Here is an 18,503-nt window from a genome sequence, read left to right as displayed (position 1 = left end):
CACCTCAGCTTAGAGTCCATCAGTTCCTCTGGCTTGGCTTCTTTCCACTGAGGAGAGGAGATGGGGGAGGGAGAGGTGAGGGGGGAGGGGGAGAAGAAAGGGGGAAGAGAGCACGAGGGGGAGATAGAAAGAGAGAGAGACAGATAGAGGGGGAGAAAAAAAGGGGTTGAGAAGGAGAAAAAAAAACCCTGACTGGACAGAACAGACAGGCAGGGCTAAACTCCAATGTCGTTTTTTCTTCTTTTCCTCATGCTACTCCTCCATTCTTTCTCTCTCCTCCTCGTTACTCTTCCTCCACCGCCCCCTCATTGCTCCCCCATTGCTCTCCATGTTTCTCTAACCCTGTCACAATCCCCCGCTTGCAAAACAGCCAGCTGGCTTTCACACTCTGCACCATCTCCTTCCTCACCCTCTGTGTGTGTGTGTGTGTGTGTGTGTGCAACAGAGAGAGAGAGAGAGAGAGAGAGAGAGAGAGAGAGAGAGAGAGAGAGAGAGAGAGAGAGAGAGAGGGATGGATGAGGTGGTTGTGTGTCTCAATCACAATATCCGACCATATCCTCTGGAGACCTGTCTGTGCGGAGGAAGCACATGAGATCATTTACAACTGTGTGTAAACTAATGACAGTGGAGTTAAGAGAGAGACCACACACACACGCAGCACTAGGGTCTTGCGGTGGCTACAGGCCAGAGGCCCTCCTCCACACCCCTACACTGTGCTCCTCAGGGTCTGGGTGTGTGTCGGGGACCTCTGTGTGGGTAACCATGGGCTTCATTGGAGTGTGTAGGTGTGTGCGTACAGTTTAACATATGTGCATATATGTTTCATGTGTACAATAGATGCTGAGATAATATGCATGTGTGCGTGTGTGTGTGTGTGTGTGTGTGGACGGCCACAAGACACACTCACCACTCCCTCCATGTCAGTCATCTCAGGCGGAGCCAGCATGGACTGGACCATGAACTTGTGTTTGCTCTTCTCATTGGGGTCATAGTCGAAGGGCTGCAGCATGACTGGAGGACAGAGAGAAAAGAAAGACCACAAAAACAAGAAAGACAGAGAGAATGAAAGGAAGAACAGTTTAAGTTCTTGATCTATAAATATGTCCCTGGCCAGATCAAACACCTACATACAACAGCTGCAGCCAAGCAGTTAACTAGTGTAAACCCTCTCCCTCCCTCCCTCACCCACCCCCTCTCTCTCCCTCTCTCACAGATACGGCACTCATGATTTATTTCCTTGTTCATGTTACCATGACAGCATTTTCTTTTTTTTTAAGCGATGGATCTCCAAGCAACACCCTGGAGGGAGATCTCCGACAGCTTCCAAACTGTGTTTCAGAGAGGCGAGCAACACATGGCTGTAAGCATAAACAGGTGCTGGGTTGGGCTAGCGTTTAAGTCATCATCTTTAACCCACATCACCCAAACACTGGTATTTGATGTCATTCCAGTGACCAAAAGGTATTTGGAAGCTGTAACAATGATTTATCATGATCACTTTCTTATGTTGAGGTTGTTCCTGCACATTTTGGGGGGGGGGGGGGGGGGGGGGGGGGGCACAGGCAGTGACGGCTGATTTCGCTCCTCTACCAGTCATTACGCAAAGAAGCGCACTGGGAGTCAAAGGCTCATTTAACATCAATACTGACTAGCAGCGCTTGCGTGTGCGTGACATTTGGGCTTTCATTAGAAACCAAATGACCTCTTGATTTCAGAGTCAGAGCTGGGGCTCTCACATGTGGTGAGCACAACCTCTCTCGTCTTAAGACACATGCCAATACTCCACACAGCCCACAACCCAGCCCTCTCCTTCACCATGACACACACACGCCTGCACACACACACACACTACGGCAATCAGGCGAGTCCAATAAGCCAAACCAGAAGCAGACGTCTGGGACAGATTGAGAACGTCCTGTTTCCGTCTGAGCCAATCAGTCCTGGTGGCTGAGCTCCGAGGGGAGCCGGTCGGACTGGGGAGACAGGGAAGATCGGAGGAAGTTCTTCGACAGTTTATGTGAATAACATAAAAAGGGGTTCCGTCTTGGTCAAATGGAAATAAAATCAGTCCGTCTTGAAGTCTCAATCTGCTTTGAACTCGTGAGAGAACTAACCAGGGCTTGACAAAGCTCCTTTTTCTATGGTGTGAAGTCAGAACCGAGTCAGGCAGGGTGTCCAGTGGTAGGAGCCCAAACAGTGAGGTGTCGTCAGACTACAGACCCCCCCCCTCCCCTCGCCTCCCATGTGACCCTCCCACAGGCCCCCCCCTCCTCTTCTTGATTGGGTTATTCAGCTAGTGACTAGCCCTCTTCCCTCTTGTAAACGCTGCACCCTGTTTACCCAGGAGGAGCGCAGGAGGAAAGATTGCAAAGGGATCTCCAGGACAGGAACGTGAAACCGTCAAGAGCTCTATCTGGACGCAGTTTAACGGGTAAGATTCCCCACACAAGACATGCCCTGCCCTCACCGACCGTACGGTGTCTCCGTAACAGCAAGCGGTCTATTTGAGGCTACAGGCCAAGGCGATCATTAATGACATTTAAGGAACAAGTGAACACACTGTGTAAGCATTTCTTTAAAGGAAACTCGTGTGAGTTGTTGGCGAACCATAAGGAAGGTGGTTGGGACCAACTGTGATTGTTGGTAAGCTGATCTTCTTCGTGATTCCCCAAAAATGTTGAAATAACTGGAGAGCCTGGAAATCAGTCTTGAGACAACAAAGACTTCTCAAAAGCAGATCAATATTTGTTGAAACGAGGATTTCTGTGGGACTTTGAGACATTCGCTCTCTGTTTTTTCCGTTGTGAGTGACACAACGGAGCAGAACACCACCTCTTATGTGGTGCTGTTCACATCTAAAGTTTCGTCCTGTTTAACCTTCAAAAGCTGCGTGTGTGTCTTCTGTCTGGATTATGTCAGTCTGAGGTTTGCATCCATGTCTGTATGTATGTTTGTCTGTCTGTCTCACTGTGTGTCTGGAAACACATGTATTTGTCTGTGTATCTGCATTGAAGTCAGTCAGAAAGCCTGTCTGTCTCTTTGTTTCTGATATCAGATACTGCAGCTGAAAACTAAGTCGGAGGCAGAAAATAGCAGAGGTGGTTTCGTCTGGAAACCCTACGCTGGGCCTGGAGTCCCTCCAAAACTAGATCTAGGGGAAACTGAATGGTTAGGTGTTGGAAGAAAGGGTGGAGAGGAGAAGAGAGGGGAGGAGTAAGGAGAAGGGAGAGGGGGGAGGAAAAGAGAAGTGAGGAGAAAGAGAGGAAGCGGGCCGGGGAGGAGGGTGAGAGATCAAGAGGAGGGGAGTGATACGTGGACAAGATGAGGAGGGGGTGGAGGAGGAGACAGCCGACACCACTCGTACCTGAGACATTGATGGAGGTCCCCGCATCGATGACGCCGCTGTTCGGCCGCACGCAGTACCGGCGCGGCGCAGTCGTCTTCACCTTGAAACACACATTCCTGTCTGTCGGGTTGGAGAGTTTGAGAGTCGTGGTGACGACGTCTGAGAATGGACCTGACAGAGAAAGAGAAAGGTGGAGGAGAGAGAGAGTACATTTTGAGACAGACAAGGAGGGGAAAAAGACAAAAACAGACTTATTAATTGACTGACTAATTATAATTGGCCTAAAACTGCTGCCTTTAAATGATATGAGCTATGTATGGACTAGCTTTTCTTGTCAATCTATGAAGGAGATAGATCTTCTAGAGCATGATACTTGGGAGACCTGTGGAGATCCAGGGAGAGGGGCAAGCTTAGGGAGAAGCAGAGAGAGTTATAGGGATACAGAGAGAAGAAGACAAGTTAGAGAGGCAAAGAGAGGTCGAAAGGCACTGAGAGGTAGATAGAGTTACAGAGGAGAGAGGTGGAGTGATGGAGAGGATGAGGGATTGCCTTAAATGCCCGACGGTGAACACTGTAGATCTTGTGACAAATTTATATCAAGTGCCACAAACACTCTCCTCGACAGTAGGTTAACAGCGAGAGAGAGCCTTGGAGGGAATCGAGGCGCTATGAGAAAGAAGGACAGCCAAAGTGCCAGTTGCAGACTCGAATGCACAGCTTGTGATCATGTGCAACTGCGCAGCGGAACACAAAAATGATGAGCCAGTCAACTGAAATGAATGCAACCAAGTCAGCACATCAGAAGACATGAAAGCACACATCCATCATCAGCCACGTTGCCATGGTACACAGAAGAAGAGTTTGGTGGAGGGAGGAGCCTGGCTCTCCAGTGAGAAACCCAGGCCTGAGGCAATGCTTGTTACATCATTTCCAAAGAAAGAGACACTTACAGTACAACCTAGGAGGAAGTAAATGTACCAAACACCAAGATATTGAAGGTCATTTTACATACCACCTACAGAGTAATTATTGTCTTCCAATGATAAGATACAGATTATGAATCCTGTAGAACAGACAGCATTGTTTTATTCGAGGTTAGCATCACAAGGTAACACACAGCTGTGGCAAGACAGCTGGCAACACAAGACTTTTGTAGTTTCCTGGACGGTGACATCACGTGATTAACCTTCAGTCTGCGACGTCAAGGGCAACATTTGCAATCTCTAAATATGCATCCTTTCTTCCTACAAAATCACAGATATAAAATGACAGCGTTGGTAAAAAACGATGATAGATTAGGCTACCTCAAAAACAGCAGGATGGCCCAGTGATTGTTACAATCAGTTTATCGCTAGCATTTGTATTATGATCATATTACTATGATCGTATAATTCGAATATTGACACAGACAACAGTTCCATAGGAAGCTACTGTCAGGCCCTTTGACAGAGAGAGAACAGAATGTTCCCATTCTGCTGCCTCTCCTTCTCCATTCTAATAAGTGGAGCACAGAGCAATTAGGTCATAGCTAATTAGAGAGCAGGGTTCATGGCCACTTCTACATAAACCCAGACTTGGCCTTCTCCAAGACCAGCCCCATTCATCCTTCAGTCGTACATGTCAATCGATACCAGACTAGACCCCTTCATACAGACAAGTCTAGCAGTAGCACTGGGAGTAACACTGGGAACAGCACTGGGACATTTAACACCAATGTGCCTCACATCGATCACAGTTTTCTGAAATGCAATGAATCTGTTCTGGTGATCTGGAGAAGAGCAGGTGTGGAACTGGATGTGTTTAAACCTGTCTACAGTGGATCGGCTGGGCTGAAGCGTCTGTGTGTGTGTGTCCTGGGTCTAGGCCCCAGGTTCAAACCTCATTCCACAGGTTATCAAAAGGCCTACTCTGCTTTGGTACCTTAACATAAAGCCTTTGCGGGATGGGGAGGGATGATGAAACATTAATTTTCTGATTTTTAAAATTGATTTGTAAACTTATCACAATATAAACACATAAAAAGGTGTTCCATCTAGTGAACTGCATCTTCAGAGAGCTCTAGTAGGGGAACATGGCAGAGTAGCATCAAGCTGGGTAGACTCTGGTCCCTAAACCCAGTCAGCCAGCTGTGACCCCAGAGTGTCGGAGGTTTGGGGGTATTTTTACAGCTTTCTATTATTTGATTCAAACTACTCTCCAAATAACAGAGGCCTTCTCTAACAACGTCCAATTTGTTTCTAATAATATCTAATAGAGCAGAAATAGGATAATGGCGAGACCGTTAGGACAGTCATAGCTGTCCTTGAGAAGCTGTGAGACATTTCAGGGATAAAAGGGGGGTCAACCTTTATGGGTTGTGGGTGGGTTTGGTTGCACTAGGCAGGGCTGGGTTTGACTGAGTAGGGCTGGAGGACTGGACTGAATGAACGAAGGCCCCTGCTGATCTATGAGGAAGGAACTACTGACCTGAAGCCACTGCTACAAACAAATCATATCCTGTCTTTATTTCATCAACTGAGCCTTGTCAATGTTTGACACAATAGGTTTCCATCCTAGCATTTAAACATTCACTGTAGAAGAATGACTCCGCTTTTGGTAGTAAAGTTTCCCTCGCCAGGAAAACCAGTTCAATAAACCTGTCAGCTTTCACATCAATCATGAGACACGATGAGTCACATCCTGGTTCTCAACTCCTTGCTACGGGATCCAATCAGATTGTTGGTGATGGAGTTGCTCAACGTGAAACCATCAGGATCATGTGGGTTGTGTGTGTCACAGTTTAGTGATCCGATGGATTGTAACAACCTGGGGTTAGCTGATGTGGGTGTGGTCAAACCAGAAGAGAATGGCTTTAAGAGTATGGCAACCTACATAACCTCACCGTAAACAGGTACAGCACACAGCTAAACTGTACACAGCTAAAATGGATTTAACTGCTTAGTGGCTTTACATTCCAGCCTTAAGCAATCCAGAGCTGTAAATATTTTGTAGGACCTGGCTGTGTTTGGTTGTATTTCTAGAGAATTCTACCTAGGGCCACACCGACAAGATGATGCACAGAGAAGGAGAGCCTTGGTCTTAGACAGAATAGAGAAGTACATTGTATGAGTGGAAATGTAGAAGCGAGTACAGTAAGCTGGTTGGGAATTAACACTCCTGTATAGGCCAACAGTAGATTCTAGATCAGGTTTCAACCCCCCCCCCCCCCCCCACACACACACACACCCCCCCCACACACACACACACCCACCCACCCCCTCCCCCCCCACACACACACAGTGTGTACTTCATGTCGCTGACACTTCCCTTCTTTCTAAGCTCAGACAAAGAACAGCTTCAGACGATCACATAGTTGGCATGACTACTGAGGGTCTTTCACAGAGTCGCCCAACGCCACCAGTCGACAACCGTACACCTGATCTACAGCTGCCAGAGAGCTTCTTGGGATACCGTCCACCTGGGGAGAAGCAGGCCGATTATAACTTACTCTGGGAAGGAAACGGTCTCCTAAAGGGCAGATATTAGGAACTGTCGCTTCAATGAGGAAGTGTGTTTTGATCAGATAAAAAGAGAGCCAATCAAGGTGTGTGTGTGTGTGTTTGAATTAGGAGACCAAGCCTGGGTGTACCTGTTTGCCTGGGGGTTTATTTTGTTTTAATCAACAATGCTACAGTATCAAAATAATGTCAAATGTGGGCAGAGGCTCCACATTTCAAGACATTGTACAATAGCTGTGTTAGATCGTGTGGTTACATTGGACCTACTGCACTTGCAGACTTCAACTTCAGACTTTAATGAATGATTTAGGCCTGAGTGTCTCAGAGCAATGGAAACTGACATCCTGACTAAACTTATGACCACAACTGTAAACCACCTCCAAAAAAAGGAAGCCTACTAGGTAACAAATCAATTTGCTAACTCATTTATGAAATATATACATTCAAAAAGGTAAGTTAGCACTGGCAGTATATTGCCTAATTGGATAAACACAGCCTAGTGTTGCATGAACACACCTTAGTGGCTTTCCATACCCTAGAAAGGGATATTGAATGTCTCCTGTCACTTTTGACCAATTGGGGTGGAGAACTTAGATGGGTATATATCCAGCCGTAAATATCTGTCATGTTAAAATTGTGTTGTTGACATCGCCTCACTCATTGGCTGTGGCTACCTGCGGTGTGTTTAGTTGATCAACTAGAGAGCTGTCAATTCTTAGATCTTAAATGACAGCTAAACTGGCAGCCAAGCTAGCTATCTACGTGTTTCGACGGATTTTCGCGTGCAATAATAAGACTAAACTGTCTGTTGGTAGTTAGATGTTAAGGCGGGATTTATCTAGGCAAGTGTTCACCAATTTCGAATGGTTTATTGAACGTCAAGGTAGGCCTACTGAAACAACCAATTTATACTTGGCTAGCTAGCGTTAGTTGGTTAGCCAGCTAGCAGGCTAATTGACAGGTGCAGGAATGTATGACAGGGCCTGGCTAGCAAGCGCAAGCTACGCGCTTAGCTAGCACTAGCGATGCTGTTAGCGCAGTGGACTATTGCTACGGGGAAATGATCATAATTAGCTACCCCACTGACAACACACAGTGCATAACGTTAAATGTTGTTATCTAGCTAGCTGGATATGTCTCGAATTCGTTACCGTAATGTGGGCCTGCCCCCCTCCCCACCATACTGTCACTGAAAGACACCCCTCTCAAGCAAGAGTTGGGCCCTCCCTCTTACCTCGGAATTTCAGTTCGTGCTGTGGCTCCAAGAGCAAAACCTGTTCTTGTCTGGCCATATCCCAGCGGTTCGAAGAGGGTGATCTGAATACAGTCGGTATTCGTAGAGTTGTCTTGATATCGTATTGTTACCTTATTTGAAGTCTGGAGTTATTATCTGTTATAATTAGCTAAGATTATCCCGTCACCCGGTCACCGCAAAGATCCAGGGTGCTACTCGAGCTACTAGCGGCTGTTATGATGCAGCAGGAAGGGACTGAGAGAGAGGCTTCGTGCAACGTCACAGCCCCTGCATAGTCGCCCAACTAGAGGTGTGAGGGGGGATGCATTGCAAAGGACTGCGGGCGAGGGGACTGGGGCGCGACCAAAGCTTGGGGCAAACCTAAAACTGGGACCCTCAAAGACGTAATCAATCATTCTTAAATTTCGTCTGATATTGCTTAACCATCAAGCTATACGTTAAAGTAGTGCAATAGGTCTGACTCTTCACCCACCTTTGTATTTGTCACTGTCACTTCAGATTAACATCAGTGTAGTGTAGACCTATATTCTATCCAGAACAGGTGTTCTGGATACAGTGGACCTGTGTGATCATGTATGTTAGGTGTTGAGAGGATCTCTGGTGGTACTTCTGCCCCCTTCAGCAGAATCCAAAGAGCATCGAGGAGGTCCTTTCCGTCTAACACATACCTCAGGTGTCATTTTTATATATATAGCCGGGGGGCTGGTTGCCACCGAAGCAAGACGACTTATTACTAACAACACTGTCACAGTATCCCCCTAGGAACAAGTTAGCACAGTGTCAGTTTCAAACATCACCATTCTCAACCCAGAACATCGCAGAACTTACAAACCTTTTCTCTCTCCAACCTCGCCCCACACATGAAGACACAAATACCCTTTCTTAGTATTGTTTTTATTAATAAACAGGTTGACAACTCCCTTTTTTAAGACATTCAGAAATACACTGGGAACAAGTGTTTTCAGGTATTTTTTGTTTACAATCAATATGAAATGCACTGTATTAAAAGCTAAATTTGACAACTACTGCTAGGAGTAAATAACTTTTGTATGTAAGTCTATGGGTTTCTTGTATTTCAGACACCATACAAGTAATTCTGACAGGCTGAATATCAATAGACATTTGTGCAATGTACAGGTTGGATGGTATGTACAGTGAAAAATACATAGTTAAGAGATTTTGCCAAACATTCTCAGGGCCCGCCTAAGAAGATCTGTATTTTTTCAAACATCAACAATGCACAACTAGTAATATCCACCAATGCTTCAAGTTCAAATTTCATATAGTAGATATTTTCACAAACCTGACATCATTTTATTATTTAGAACATTTAGGCTAAAGGGGATCATCACCTGTTACACATGCCATTGAAAAACCATGGAGGACAGAGGTGAATCATATAAGTCATATTAGTCATGTGCTGTGTAAAAATGGCATTTACATGATATTAAGGAGACACCAGCTTCTGTAACAAAATTATAAATGAATGAACAGGCATACTACAAACGAATCAAGTGATACTAAGGCTTGCAGTATCATCCAAAGGAACAAGCTGGATAATGTGGATTCACCCAAAACAGTGAACAACAAATTGGTAAATGCCTTTGTACATTTCAGTTACTTGAAATACATCTAGAATGTCTGGGAAACCTTGACACACCTAACAACACAAAAGAAGGTTAAGGTTAGGTGCGTAAAGTGCAATTGCTTAAGTACCAGAGCTAAAATGTTTCTCTTTTTCAATAAATGCCCTGTCCTTTCAAGACAAGGAAGTCATATTTATGCCTTAGAATTCATTATTATTGTTTTTGCTGTTTATAATAAGATAATGTATTCAGTAAATCATCTATAGATCTACCAGTTGTTATCTGTCACATTTTAGTTACCCTTGTCACAAAGACAATTATTGCACATTGAATTCATCTCTAAATAAAACCTGAAGAATATTCAGATGACCTTGTATTTGACAGAGTTCACCAGTAACAAGCCACTTGGATATGCATTATGGCAAAGAAAGAAAGAGAAGTACATATGCTGTTTTATAGTAGACCACCGTAACATCCACAGAGACCAGGCAGTGTAGTAACCCATAGTGTCCATCCAAGTCCATGAAGAGACACTGTAACAGAGATGCTCAGAGGCAACATACCATCCTATCTACTGTTTTCCCCATCCATTGAATTTGAAAACGATAGGGGTGAGACAAAAGAGGATAAATGAAATGTGAATAAACATTGCTTGGGCAAAAATCTAGTACATTCAACACTTGTCCAGCAAAACTTGTCCTATATTCTAGTGTTTTCTGGATGTCTCGCCATTTTCTCACCCTGCTGCACAAGAAAGGAAAGAGGGAGAGAGGAGATACGAGGTGGGGAAAGGAGAGGAGGAGGAGGGGAAATCTCAAGGTTGAAAAGAATACTAATAACAAGTCCCTTGAGCCGAGCAGCACATCACTCAGAGGGGAAAAGCGACCACGGTTCGTTAGCGGGTCAGCATGCTAACAGAACAGAATGTCTGTTTCTGCACAGAATCTTTTCCCCTCAAAGGGTTCCAAGCTCTAACAGCATAGCTTGGTTCTCCCTGAAACAAGTTTCCAGATAGCACCCTTTTCATCACAGGCCAGGCAATAAAACTAGGTTGGATGTGCAAGCCAGTGCTTACTCTGAAAGAATGAGAAGTGAAAGATGAAAAATGTTTATGGGACAATTAAAGAATTGGCAAGACCTCACAAAATCAGCCTCCCCTGTAAAACAATCGTAAAAAACAGCAAGGAGTTCGAGGAAAGACAGGTTTGCCAACTAACACAAACAGTTAAAAGTGCCATTTAAGAAACATTGAAGCAAAACTAATACTGTAAAATGACTGGCAGCACACTCTCCAGGCACTCCGGAGCAATTCATTTACAGAATTCCAGAGATTGGCTCATTCTCTCAACCATTAAAAAGGGAAATGTGGAAAACATGTGAGCAGTTGGAAAAGTTAGCACATCACACACTTGGTGGCGGCCAGCCTTGTCAGCGCTTGAGGCGAGCCCTCGGCAACACCGTCACCGGGCCTGGGAGATACTGGGGGGATACTGAATCTCATTAGACACCAGTGGCTGAGGCACACCGGACCAAGACTAGAAAGATGGGAAGAGATGCTTCTCTGCATGGCTCTTGGTCTGCTCTGTGGACTGTCTAGTTTAGCAAGGCTTGCTTCATTCTTCTTCTTGAAGAAGTGCAGCATGGTAGTTCTAACTGCTTAGGGTATGCTACTCTCTATATATTTATTGTGTGTTGGCTGTGACGTACCCTCAAAAGTGCAGAACGTGAAACTTTAATTAAATGTCTTAATTCAATTTGATTAAATGTTTGCAAAGACGAGCTCTGAATGAATAAAACACAAAATACAAAAACGTGTGTTCAGTCATGCCTACATGATGATGTGTCTCTGTCAAAGAACACAGAGCACATGGAAAAAGACTGCAAGATATCTAGTACACAATTTAGTTCTGGTAGGGCTTAGCTTAATGAATAATGCTATGTTGTTTTGGTCCTGTTAGAGATTGTGTTTATAGTTCAATCTGGAGCATGGAATAAAGCAAACTTCTACATATGGCACAATCTGAATCAACCATTCCCCATCCATTGTGTTTGACAGGGCATGATGTGAACATCTGAACATTACCTGCTGTGTCCAGGCAAGGAGACAGAATGAGAGTCTACAGCCAAGCACCGTACCATGATGGAGGGTGGCGCTGGCTCCATGGAGCAGCCAGGCGGCAGGGTGTGGAGCAGATGTGCCTCTGTGTGAGGTCGAGATGAGCAGACAGCATGTCCGTGTTGTCTGAGAAAACAACGAGGACTTGACGGATCCATTGGAGGCCTGTGGTGGGCTGACCTGTTCGCCAGCGAAACAAGGGGATGTGATGAAGCAGGCCTGCCGTGGTGTGGAGCACAGTACCGTCCAGGTCTCTGACGGGCACCAGGAAGTGTTTGATGGACTGACAGGACTGTAGGTAGAGGCTGGTCCCCGGGTATGGGCGGGAACACTCTAAGGCAGCGTTAGCATGAATCGCGGTTCTCTGTGACGGGGAGTGGAAGCTCCGTGGGGGCTGTGGGCAGAGACGGGGTCAGAGGTCGGGGGGTCAAAGTGTTCCGGTCCTGGGCAGCATCAGCAGCAGCTGCGTCGGGTCTCGGAGGGCTGGCGCCGCAGTTTGAAGCCCTGCCCTGCAGCCCCTCCCACCGTGTCCAGTACAGGGATACGCTGGCCTGCAGGGGAGGGGACACAAAACAATGTTACACCCAAAGGGACGGATAACAACGTAACACCCAGGCCTAAATACAGTGAACACCCACCCAGAGATCACTTGTGCTACATAAGAGCATTCACCACACAGGGTTTGGTCTTGGAAGCCAAATTGATGCCTCAAACAAGCCCATTAAGGGTCTCTGACAATAGCTGGCTCATTGAAACACACACTTACTAATCTCAATAAACACTTCATTGATGTTAATTGCGTTTTTGGCACTGGTTTCCACGAATATGGCATGAATGGAGTCGGCATAGTCTTTGGCATCCTTCTCTGACACCTCCCTGGAGAGAGATACAGCACAAGTTTAACACCAGTACCACAAAGAGGGGGGAGGGGGGGGGGGCGAGAGACAGAGCAGAGATATACAAAGGAAATGATGAAACAGATAGTCGAGACATTTCCCCTTTGTCATGTCTTCATACAGTGTAACCAGCAGCAGCCTTGAGTAGGTTAGTCCACTCCAGCTGGAGGCTGTCTCCCCTGCACTCTGGTCATTCAACCCTAAACTGCTGATCAGATTACACCGTAGCTACAAATGGTGGCGAATGACCATCCGCAGATCATGTTTCTACTACAGATTCTACTCTGAACGACGCAAGGGCACATTTATCTGTCTCCAACTCCTGGCTTTGTCTCACAAACAGTTACAATAGCTCTGTAATGTGTGTCTATTTAATTGACCTTTTGAATAGGCACTGTCGGTCCATTACTAATCTGGGTAAGCACATTCATACATTAGTTAGGCCTAAATGGACTTGTAAGCATTGGTCTGGTGAATCTAAATATAAAGGCAGGAATATCTGTGTGTCTATCACTTGATTATCTTGGGAGCCGGGCACTGAGTACAGTTGACCTACGCCCGGTGTATTGCCAGGCAGCTTGTACCTGGCATCAGAGAGGTCACACTTGTTTCCGGCGATGGCCACCACAATGTTGGGAGGGCCGTGCTGCCGGAGTTCCTTCACCCAGTTCTTCAGCGTCTGGAAGGACTCCTGAGGAACACATGGGACACAGTGGAGAGGGACACTGGATAAACAACACGTTTGATGAAATACACTCTCTGGGTATTTCATGAGAAGTCAAAGGAAAGGGGACTAAGAGGGGGATACTGTCGGGTACCTCTTTAGTGATGTCATAGACAATGATGGCCGCAGCTGAGCCTCGGTAGTACATTGGCGCCAGAGCACGGAACTATGGGAGAGAGAGAGAAGAGAGAGAAAGAGAGAGAGAAATAAAACATGGTAGTAAATGTCCTGCAATTATTATTCAAAGACAGAGTCAGTCTGCTGGCTGGTGAAGACTACATCCTTCTGAAGGTCTTTCTCTCTGGATGAACCAGCCTTACTGGGGGTCATGAACCAGCCTAACTGGAGGTCATGAACCAGCCTTACTGGAGGTCAGGGCCCTGTACAGCCTGCATGTAGCAGGGGGACTGTACATCAAGATACCGACGCAAGTACAGGTCTAGGATTTAAGACTTCATATACTTCAAAAGGAACGTTAACAGACACTTTTTGGCATCTATTTGAAGGCCATTTAAATAGATTTTCCTGCCCAAATGGCTTGTATGTGGAGATATAGGAAAATTAAGGATCCTAAAACAGCTTTACAATCACCAATAACTATGCAAAGAAATTACACAAATACCCTCTTGTGCGTCTAAGATGTGAATAACGTACCATAACCTTATCATTGCTCATCTATACAGCACCGATTGTTTTTTATGACCCTCATAAATGAACTTTAGACTTCATGAAGATTATTGGAAAAAGCAAAGATGCACCATTTGGAGAAACCAGAAGACTTAGTGTTCCGGGCCCACAGAGCCAGGATGCTGTGTGTATCTGGAAGTGTGGCAGGCCTGTCCACCAAGCAGTCCCACATGTGGTAACCATCAGGAGAAAGATGAGCACGATGTGTCAAAATCAGTTAGCGTTGTCATATTTATGAAGGACTATACATTCGGTCTTAACCCAAGACATCACAAGGCCCGGCATAATCAAAACAATGTGAACATATTCTCCAATTCCACAGTTGGGGGAAAAACTGTTCAGATGTTTGCCAGTTCTTGGTATCCGTTCTGGTATAGTATTTTCCAAAAGCTTATGAGCTCTGGTTTGAAACGTTCAAGTTCAATTAGCAAACGCCTGTCTGCATAAAACTTCAAATCAAATAGCTTACATATCCAAGTCAGTGTTGAACAATAGAAGGGGGTGGAGGACGTGAGGTGGTATAAGTACCACCAGACGGGTCCTAGGCTGATGCAGGGGTTAGACAGAGAGGGTGATTGGTTAGGACAGGCTCCTCAATATGGGTGACCTTCCATCTCATTTACTGAACCTCTGTCTTCTTGGATAAAAACAAAATATCCTGTGGTTATATCTCCTCTGAAACGAAAAGAAACAATGTGATTTGTGAGCTGCGTACAAAGCAGCAAGCTACAAACTAAAAAGTGAAAAGCAAAGTGGCCAAAATAATTCAGGTCTTAATGAAGATCCATGTATGTATCTTTAATTGATCCTACAGAGCAGCAACTGTATTTAGTGTACAGGACTATAATGTTCAAAGACTAATTTCCTTTGGGACAATAAAGTCTATCTCATCTTATCTAAAGCCAACTTTTTGTAAGGTAGTCTTTATCAACACATTTATAATAATAATCAGAGGTGTCACATATTAGCTAATAAAATAAAGAGATTTGACTAAAGAAAAAAATTTGAAAAACAGGAGCAGCTGAAGCTGGAATGAGCCGCCTTTTCCCGCCAATTCCATTTTACTCAGCAAATATAAAGAAATACACGATCCTCCTTGGAATGAAACAGTTACCTCAGGGAAACACACATTCCACACAATTATAGTTGTTACTGGCTTCAACTCCACCAAAGGCAGTCCAACTAGGGATATTTGGCAGAGGGATTGAGGGGACTCTGTCTGTCTGGCCAGAGCTGGAGCTAGCTTTGCTACAGACAGTCCTGTGTGGTCTGACTGCCTGTGCCCAGAGAGCGCTCACCACAAGGCAGAACCACACATCTGGCCACACTACCGCCCACTAACAGCTCCCCGGCTGCTCAGTATGTGTAGATTAATTACAGAAATGATGAGCCTGGCAGTGGGTGAAAGGTGTTCCTCTGTGCCAGTAGGGTGTCCCCAGTGTGGGTTCTCTGGGGGTCAGAGTCAGATTCCATCCTGCTTGTTGTCTGCGTGTGCAGACAGATCAGTCATAATGGATCAGGACTCAGGAGTTAACCGTCTGGTTCGGCTGTACACTAACGATTCCACAAAATCACAACTCTGCATCTGTGCTCGCTCAGTTGATGCCACCTTGTCTCGGTTTACTCTCAAACAGGTCAAATGTTTTCTAATTGGGGGTCAGATGGCTGAGCGGTTACTGTAGGGAAGCGGGCTATTAATCAGAAAGTTGCTGGTTTGATTCCCGGCCGTGCCAAAATGACGTTGTGTCCTTGGGCAAGGCACTTCACCCGAATTGCCTCGGGGGAATGTCGATGTACTCACTGTAAGTCGTAAGTCGCACTGGATAAGAGCGACTATGTCAATGTAAAAAGCCTATTCTCCAGAAGCGGAAAATCACACACCATGAGAGCTTTGCAAAATACCACAGCAGCTTAAAATGAAAACAACATCAAGCCACTAACCGAATATTTCTACATTCTTGCTCACAGCTGTGAGCCACTCGGTAGAAAGAGAGATCAGCACGAACAGACATGGAGCACAGAAGGAAAGTCTGTGGCAGAGAAGTGAAGTTGGGAGATAAAACGAGTGAGAGTGAGGAGAAAGGGGAAGAGGGGGAGGAACCGAGCATTGGAAGAGGAGCTGGCAAGGCATCACACAGTGGCAGGCTGGAGACTGCTCTGGTTTCATCTGCCTGCCTCATCTTAAAGGGTTGATTTCACGGGGGTCTGCTTCGGGGACCCTGGCCAGGCCAGGCCCCAGCGGACAAAGGACACGACACAAACACAGTGACTCATCTTGCACCTCTGGGGAAAGCAAGGAGGGGCGAGAACAGATCAGCAGGCGACGCTGTGCAAGCTGTGCAAGCTGTGCTCGCTGAGGAAAGAGTAGGGGAACAACACGAAAAAGGAAAACAGCTGCCGATCGCTCGATTGAAGAGGGAACTGTTCAGCGAACATTAGAAATGTTTCCCCTTTAGTTGTTTTAAAGTTCCTTATGTGGTTGTGCTTATTAGCATACAAGCTAAATAGGTTTCTGAAGACGATTATGGTACTCATATGCTAAGTTATTTGCATGTGGCAAAGCCCAGGCCTGTGTGGGCTGTTAGGCATTCCAAATATAGCGTCATGTAGTATAGTACACAAACATGAGAGCAGATCAAGTTACGAGAGGCCTCCCATTTTCCCCACCATGTTATGACTGCTGACATACAACTCCTCTGACTGTTAACATATATGTGTGACATTCTTTTTAATATCAGCCTTGAGTACTGTGTTGAAGCGATGCAACATGCAAATGAATGTGTAGATGTGCTAGAGTGAATGAAAAGAGACAGTGATAGACAGAGAGAGTGAGAGATGGCAAAGGGAGAGGGAGGGGAGAATAGGTCATGAAAAGCGGGGAGAGAGCAGGAGTTACTTTAATCATGACAGACATACCTATGTTATCCACAAGACTAAACAGGCAGCATTGATGTTGAGAATGCAAACCCATGATTCCTTAACCTGTCAACTCCACTTTATGATGGGGCCTCTTCTAAGCGTTTCAACAATGTAAAAAAAACTCAACTTTATGGATAGAGAAACAGCGCTCCCTACCAGACATATGATATCACTGCACTTGCAGTAAAAACAAATGGCCCTCCTGTAGATGAAAATAATGCTGAAACTATCTCCTTTAAGTACTGACCCTCTCCTGTCCAGCAGTGTCCCAAATCAGGAACTTGTGCAGCTCGTTCTGATACTGCACAGTCTTGGTCATGAAGGATGCCCTGAAAAACACAGAAAGGAATATGACACACAACCTACTGTTTGTATCCATGATCTAAACTACATACTGCAAATGACCCCCTCCTTCATCGAAAAGAAAATCCACTTCACAATCAGATATATTGTTTGCACAGGAAAAGATGGGGAAAACATCGGAGTAAGACTGTGATTGTGATACAGCTGTATGTTTTTGTACAGTACTTACCCAATAGTTGGATTAATGTTTGGGTCAAAGCTGTCTTCCACAAACCTCCACACAATACTGGACTTGCCAACCCCGGTGTCCTGTAGAAACACAAGAAAATAAGAGACGAACTGTTCCACACACGCATGGGGCCAAATTGTAACTGTTATAAGTTTTAAATCTAGCACCATCAGGTATATAACACATTCACTAGAAGCAATAATGTATTCCAACTGTTTCCTTCCTTTCTGTCTAAGCCTACATGAACATGTAACATTGTCAACATCAGTAACATTGACTTTAAGTTGCACTGTAGCCTCTAACTTACACCTCCTTTGTGTATCACTTTTAATACATTTTGTCAACATATCAACAGGACAGTGAGAGGATAGGCTGTGAACTAAAAAAAATTCTGCATTAGTAGACTGATAATGATGGTGATATTTAACTTGGTGTAATTATATAGTTAACGGTAGGCAACTTAGTAGTTAGGAAACAACATCAAACTGGAATAAACCGTTTAGAGAGGCTATGTTGTCTTACCCCAAGAAGGCAAACTTTTAACTCCCTTAGCGCCATATTGATCTCCAAATTTATAGGACATTTATGAACATTCCAACCACTTGACAGATTGCTGCTAGCTCGCTTGCTAAATAGATTCCTCAATGATCAAATTTAGAGAAAATCAATCTTTAACAAACTGATTTAAGATGACCGCATAAAGATTTAATAAAAAATAAAGAAAATTAGCATTTGCTACTCTATAAACCTAAGCATCACTCGTACTATTTGACAAATTTTGATTACAGTACACATCCTCGAAATGCCTCGACTCCATCTTGCATTACGGATGACCGTGTCACGTGACAGCATTGGTCCTGTTTTTGTTTAGAAACATAAGAAGCTGTCAAGCATCCTTTGTGTTTAGTTAATTTGTATATCTTCATACTTTGCGTTCAATGTGTC

The 18,503-nt window shown here is 45.0% G+C and overlaps 2 protein-coding genes across 2 annotated transcripts in view; both read right to left on the bottom strand.

Moving 5' to 3' along the window:
• Positions 1-8,320, bottom strand: part of LOC124471899 (vesicle-associated membrane protein-associated protein B-like) — a 33,575-nt gene extending 25,255 nt beyond the window's left edge. Inside the window, exons 1-4 of the mRNA XM_047026562.1 lie at positions 8,078-8,320; positions 3,365-3,517; positions 908-1,011; positions 4-47 (exon numbers count right to left, since the gene is read on the bottom strand). Coding sequence (XP_046882518.1) covers positions 4-47; positions 908-1,011; positions 3,365-3,517; positions 8,078-8,135 — 359 coding nt within the window. The 5' untranslated portion in view covers positions 8,136-8,320. The remainder of the gene's footprint in view (positions 1-3; positions 48-907; positions 1,012-3,364; positions 3,518-8,077) is intronic.
• A 2,980-nt stretch (positions 8,321-11,300) lies between these two features.
• rab22a (RAB22A, member RAS oncogene family) lies at positions 11,301-18,389 on the bottom strand. The gene is made up of 7 exons (XM_047025384.1): positions 18,081-18,389; positions 17,559-17,638; positions 17,274-17,355; positions 13,515-13,586; positions 13,281-13,387; positions 12,567-12,676; positions 11,301-12,351 (listed from the first exon to the last, which is right to left on the bottom strand). Exons 1-7 carry the CDS (start codon positions 18,114-18,116, stop codon positions 12,254-12,256), a joined length of 585 nt encoding a protein of 194 aa, XP_046881340.1. The 5' UTR covers positions 18,117-18,389; the 3' UTR covers positions 11,301-12,253.
• Between the last annotated feature and the right edge of the window lie 114 nt (positions 18,390-18,503).

This window comes from Hypomesus transpacificus, chromosome 9 (genome assembly GCF_021917145.1).
Source record: "Hypomesus transpacificus isolate Combined female chromosome 9, fHypTra1, whole genome shotgun sequence".
Taxonomy (NCBI): domain Eukaryota; kingdom Metazoa; phylum Chordata; class Actinopteri; order Osmeriformes; family Osmeridae; genus Hypomesus; species Hypomesus transpacificus.
This window is presented reverse-complemented; position numbering and strand designations above follow the sequence as displayed.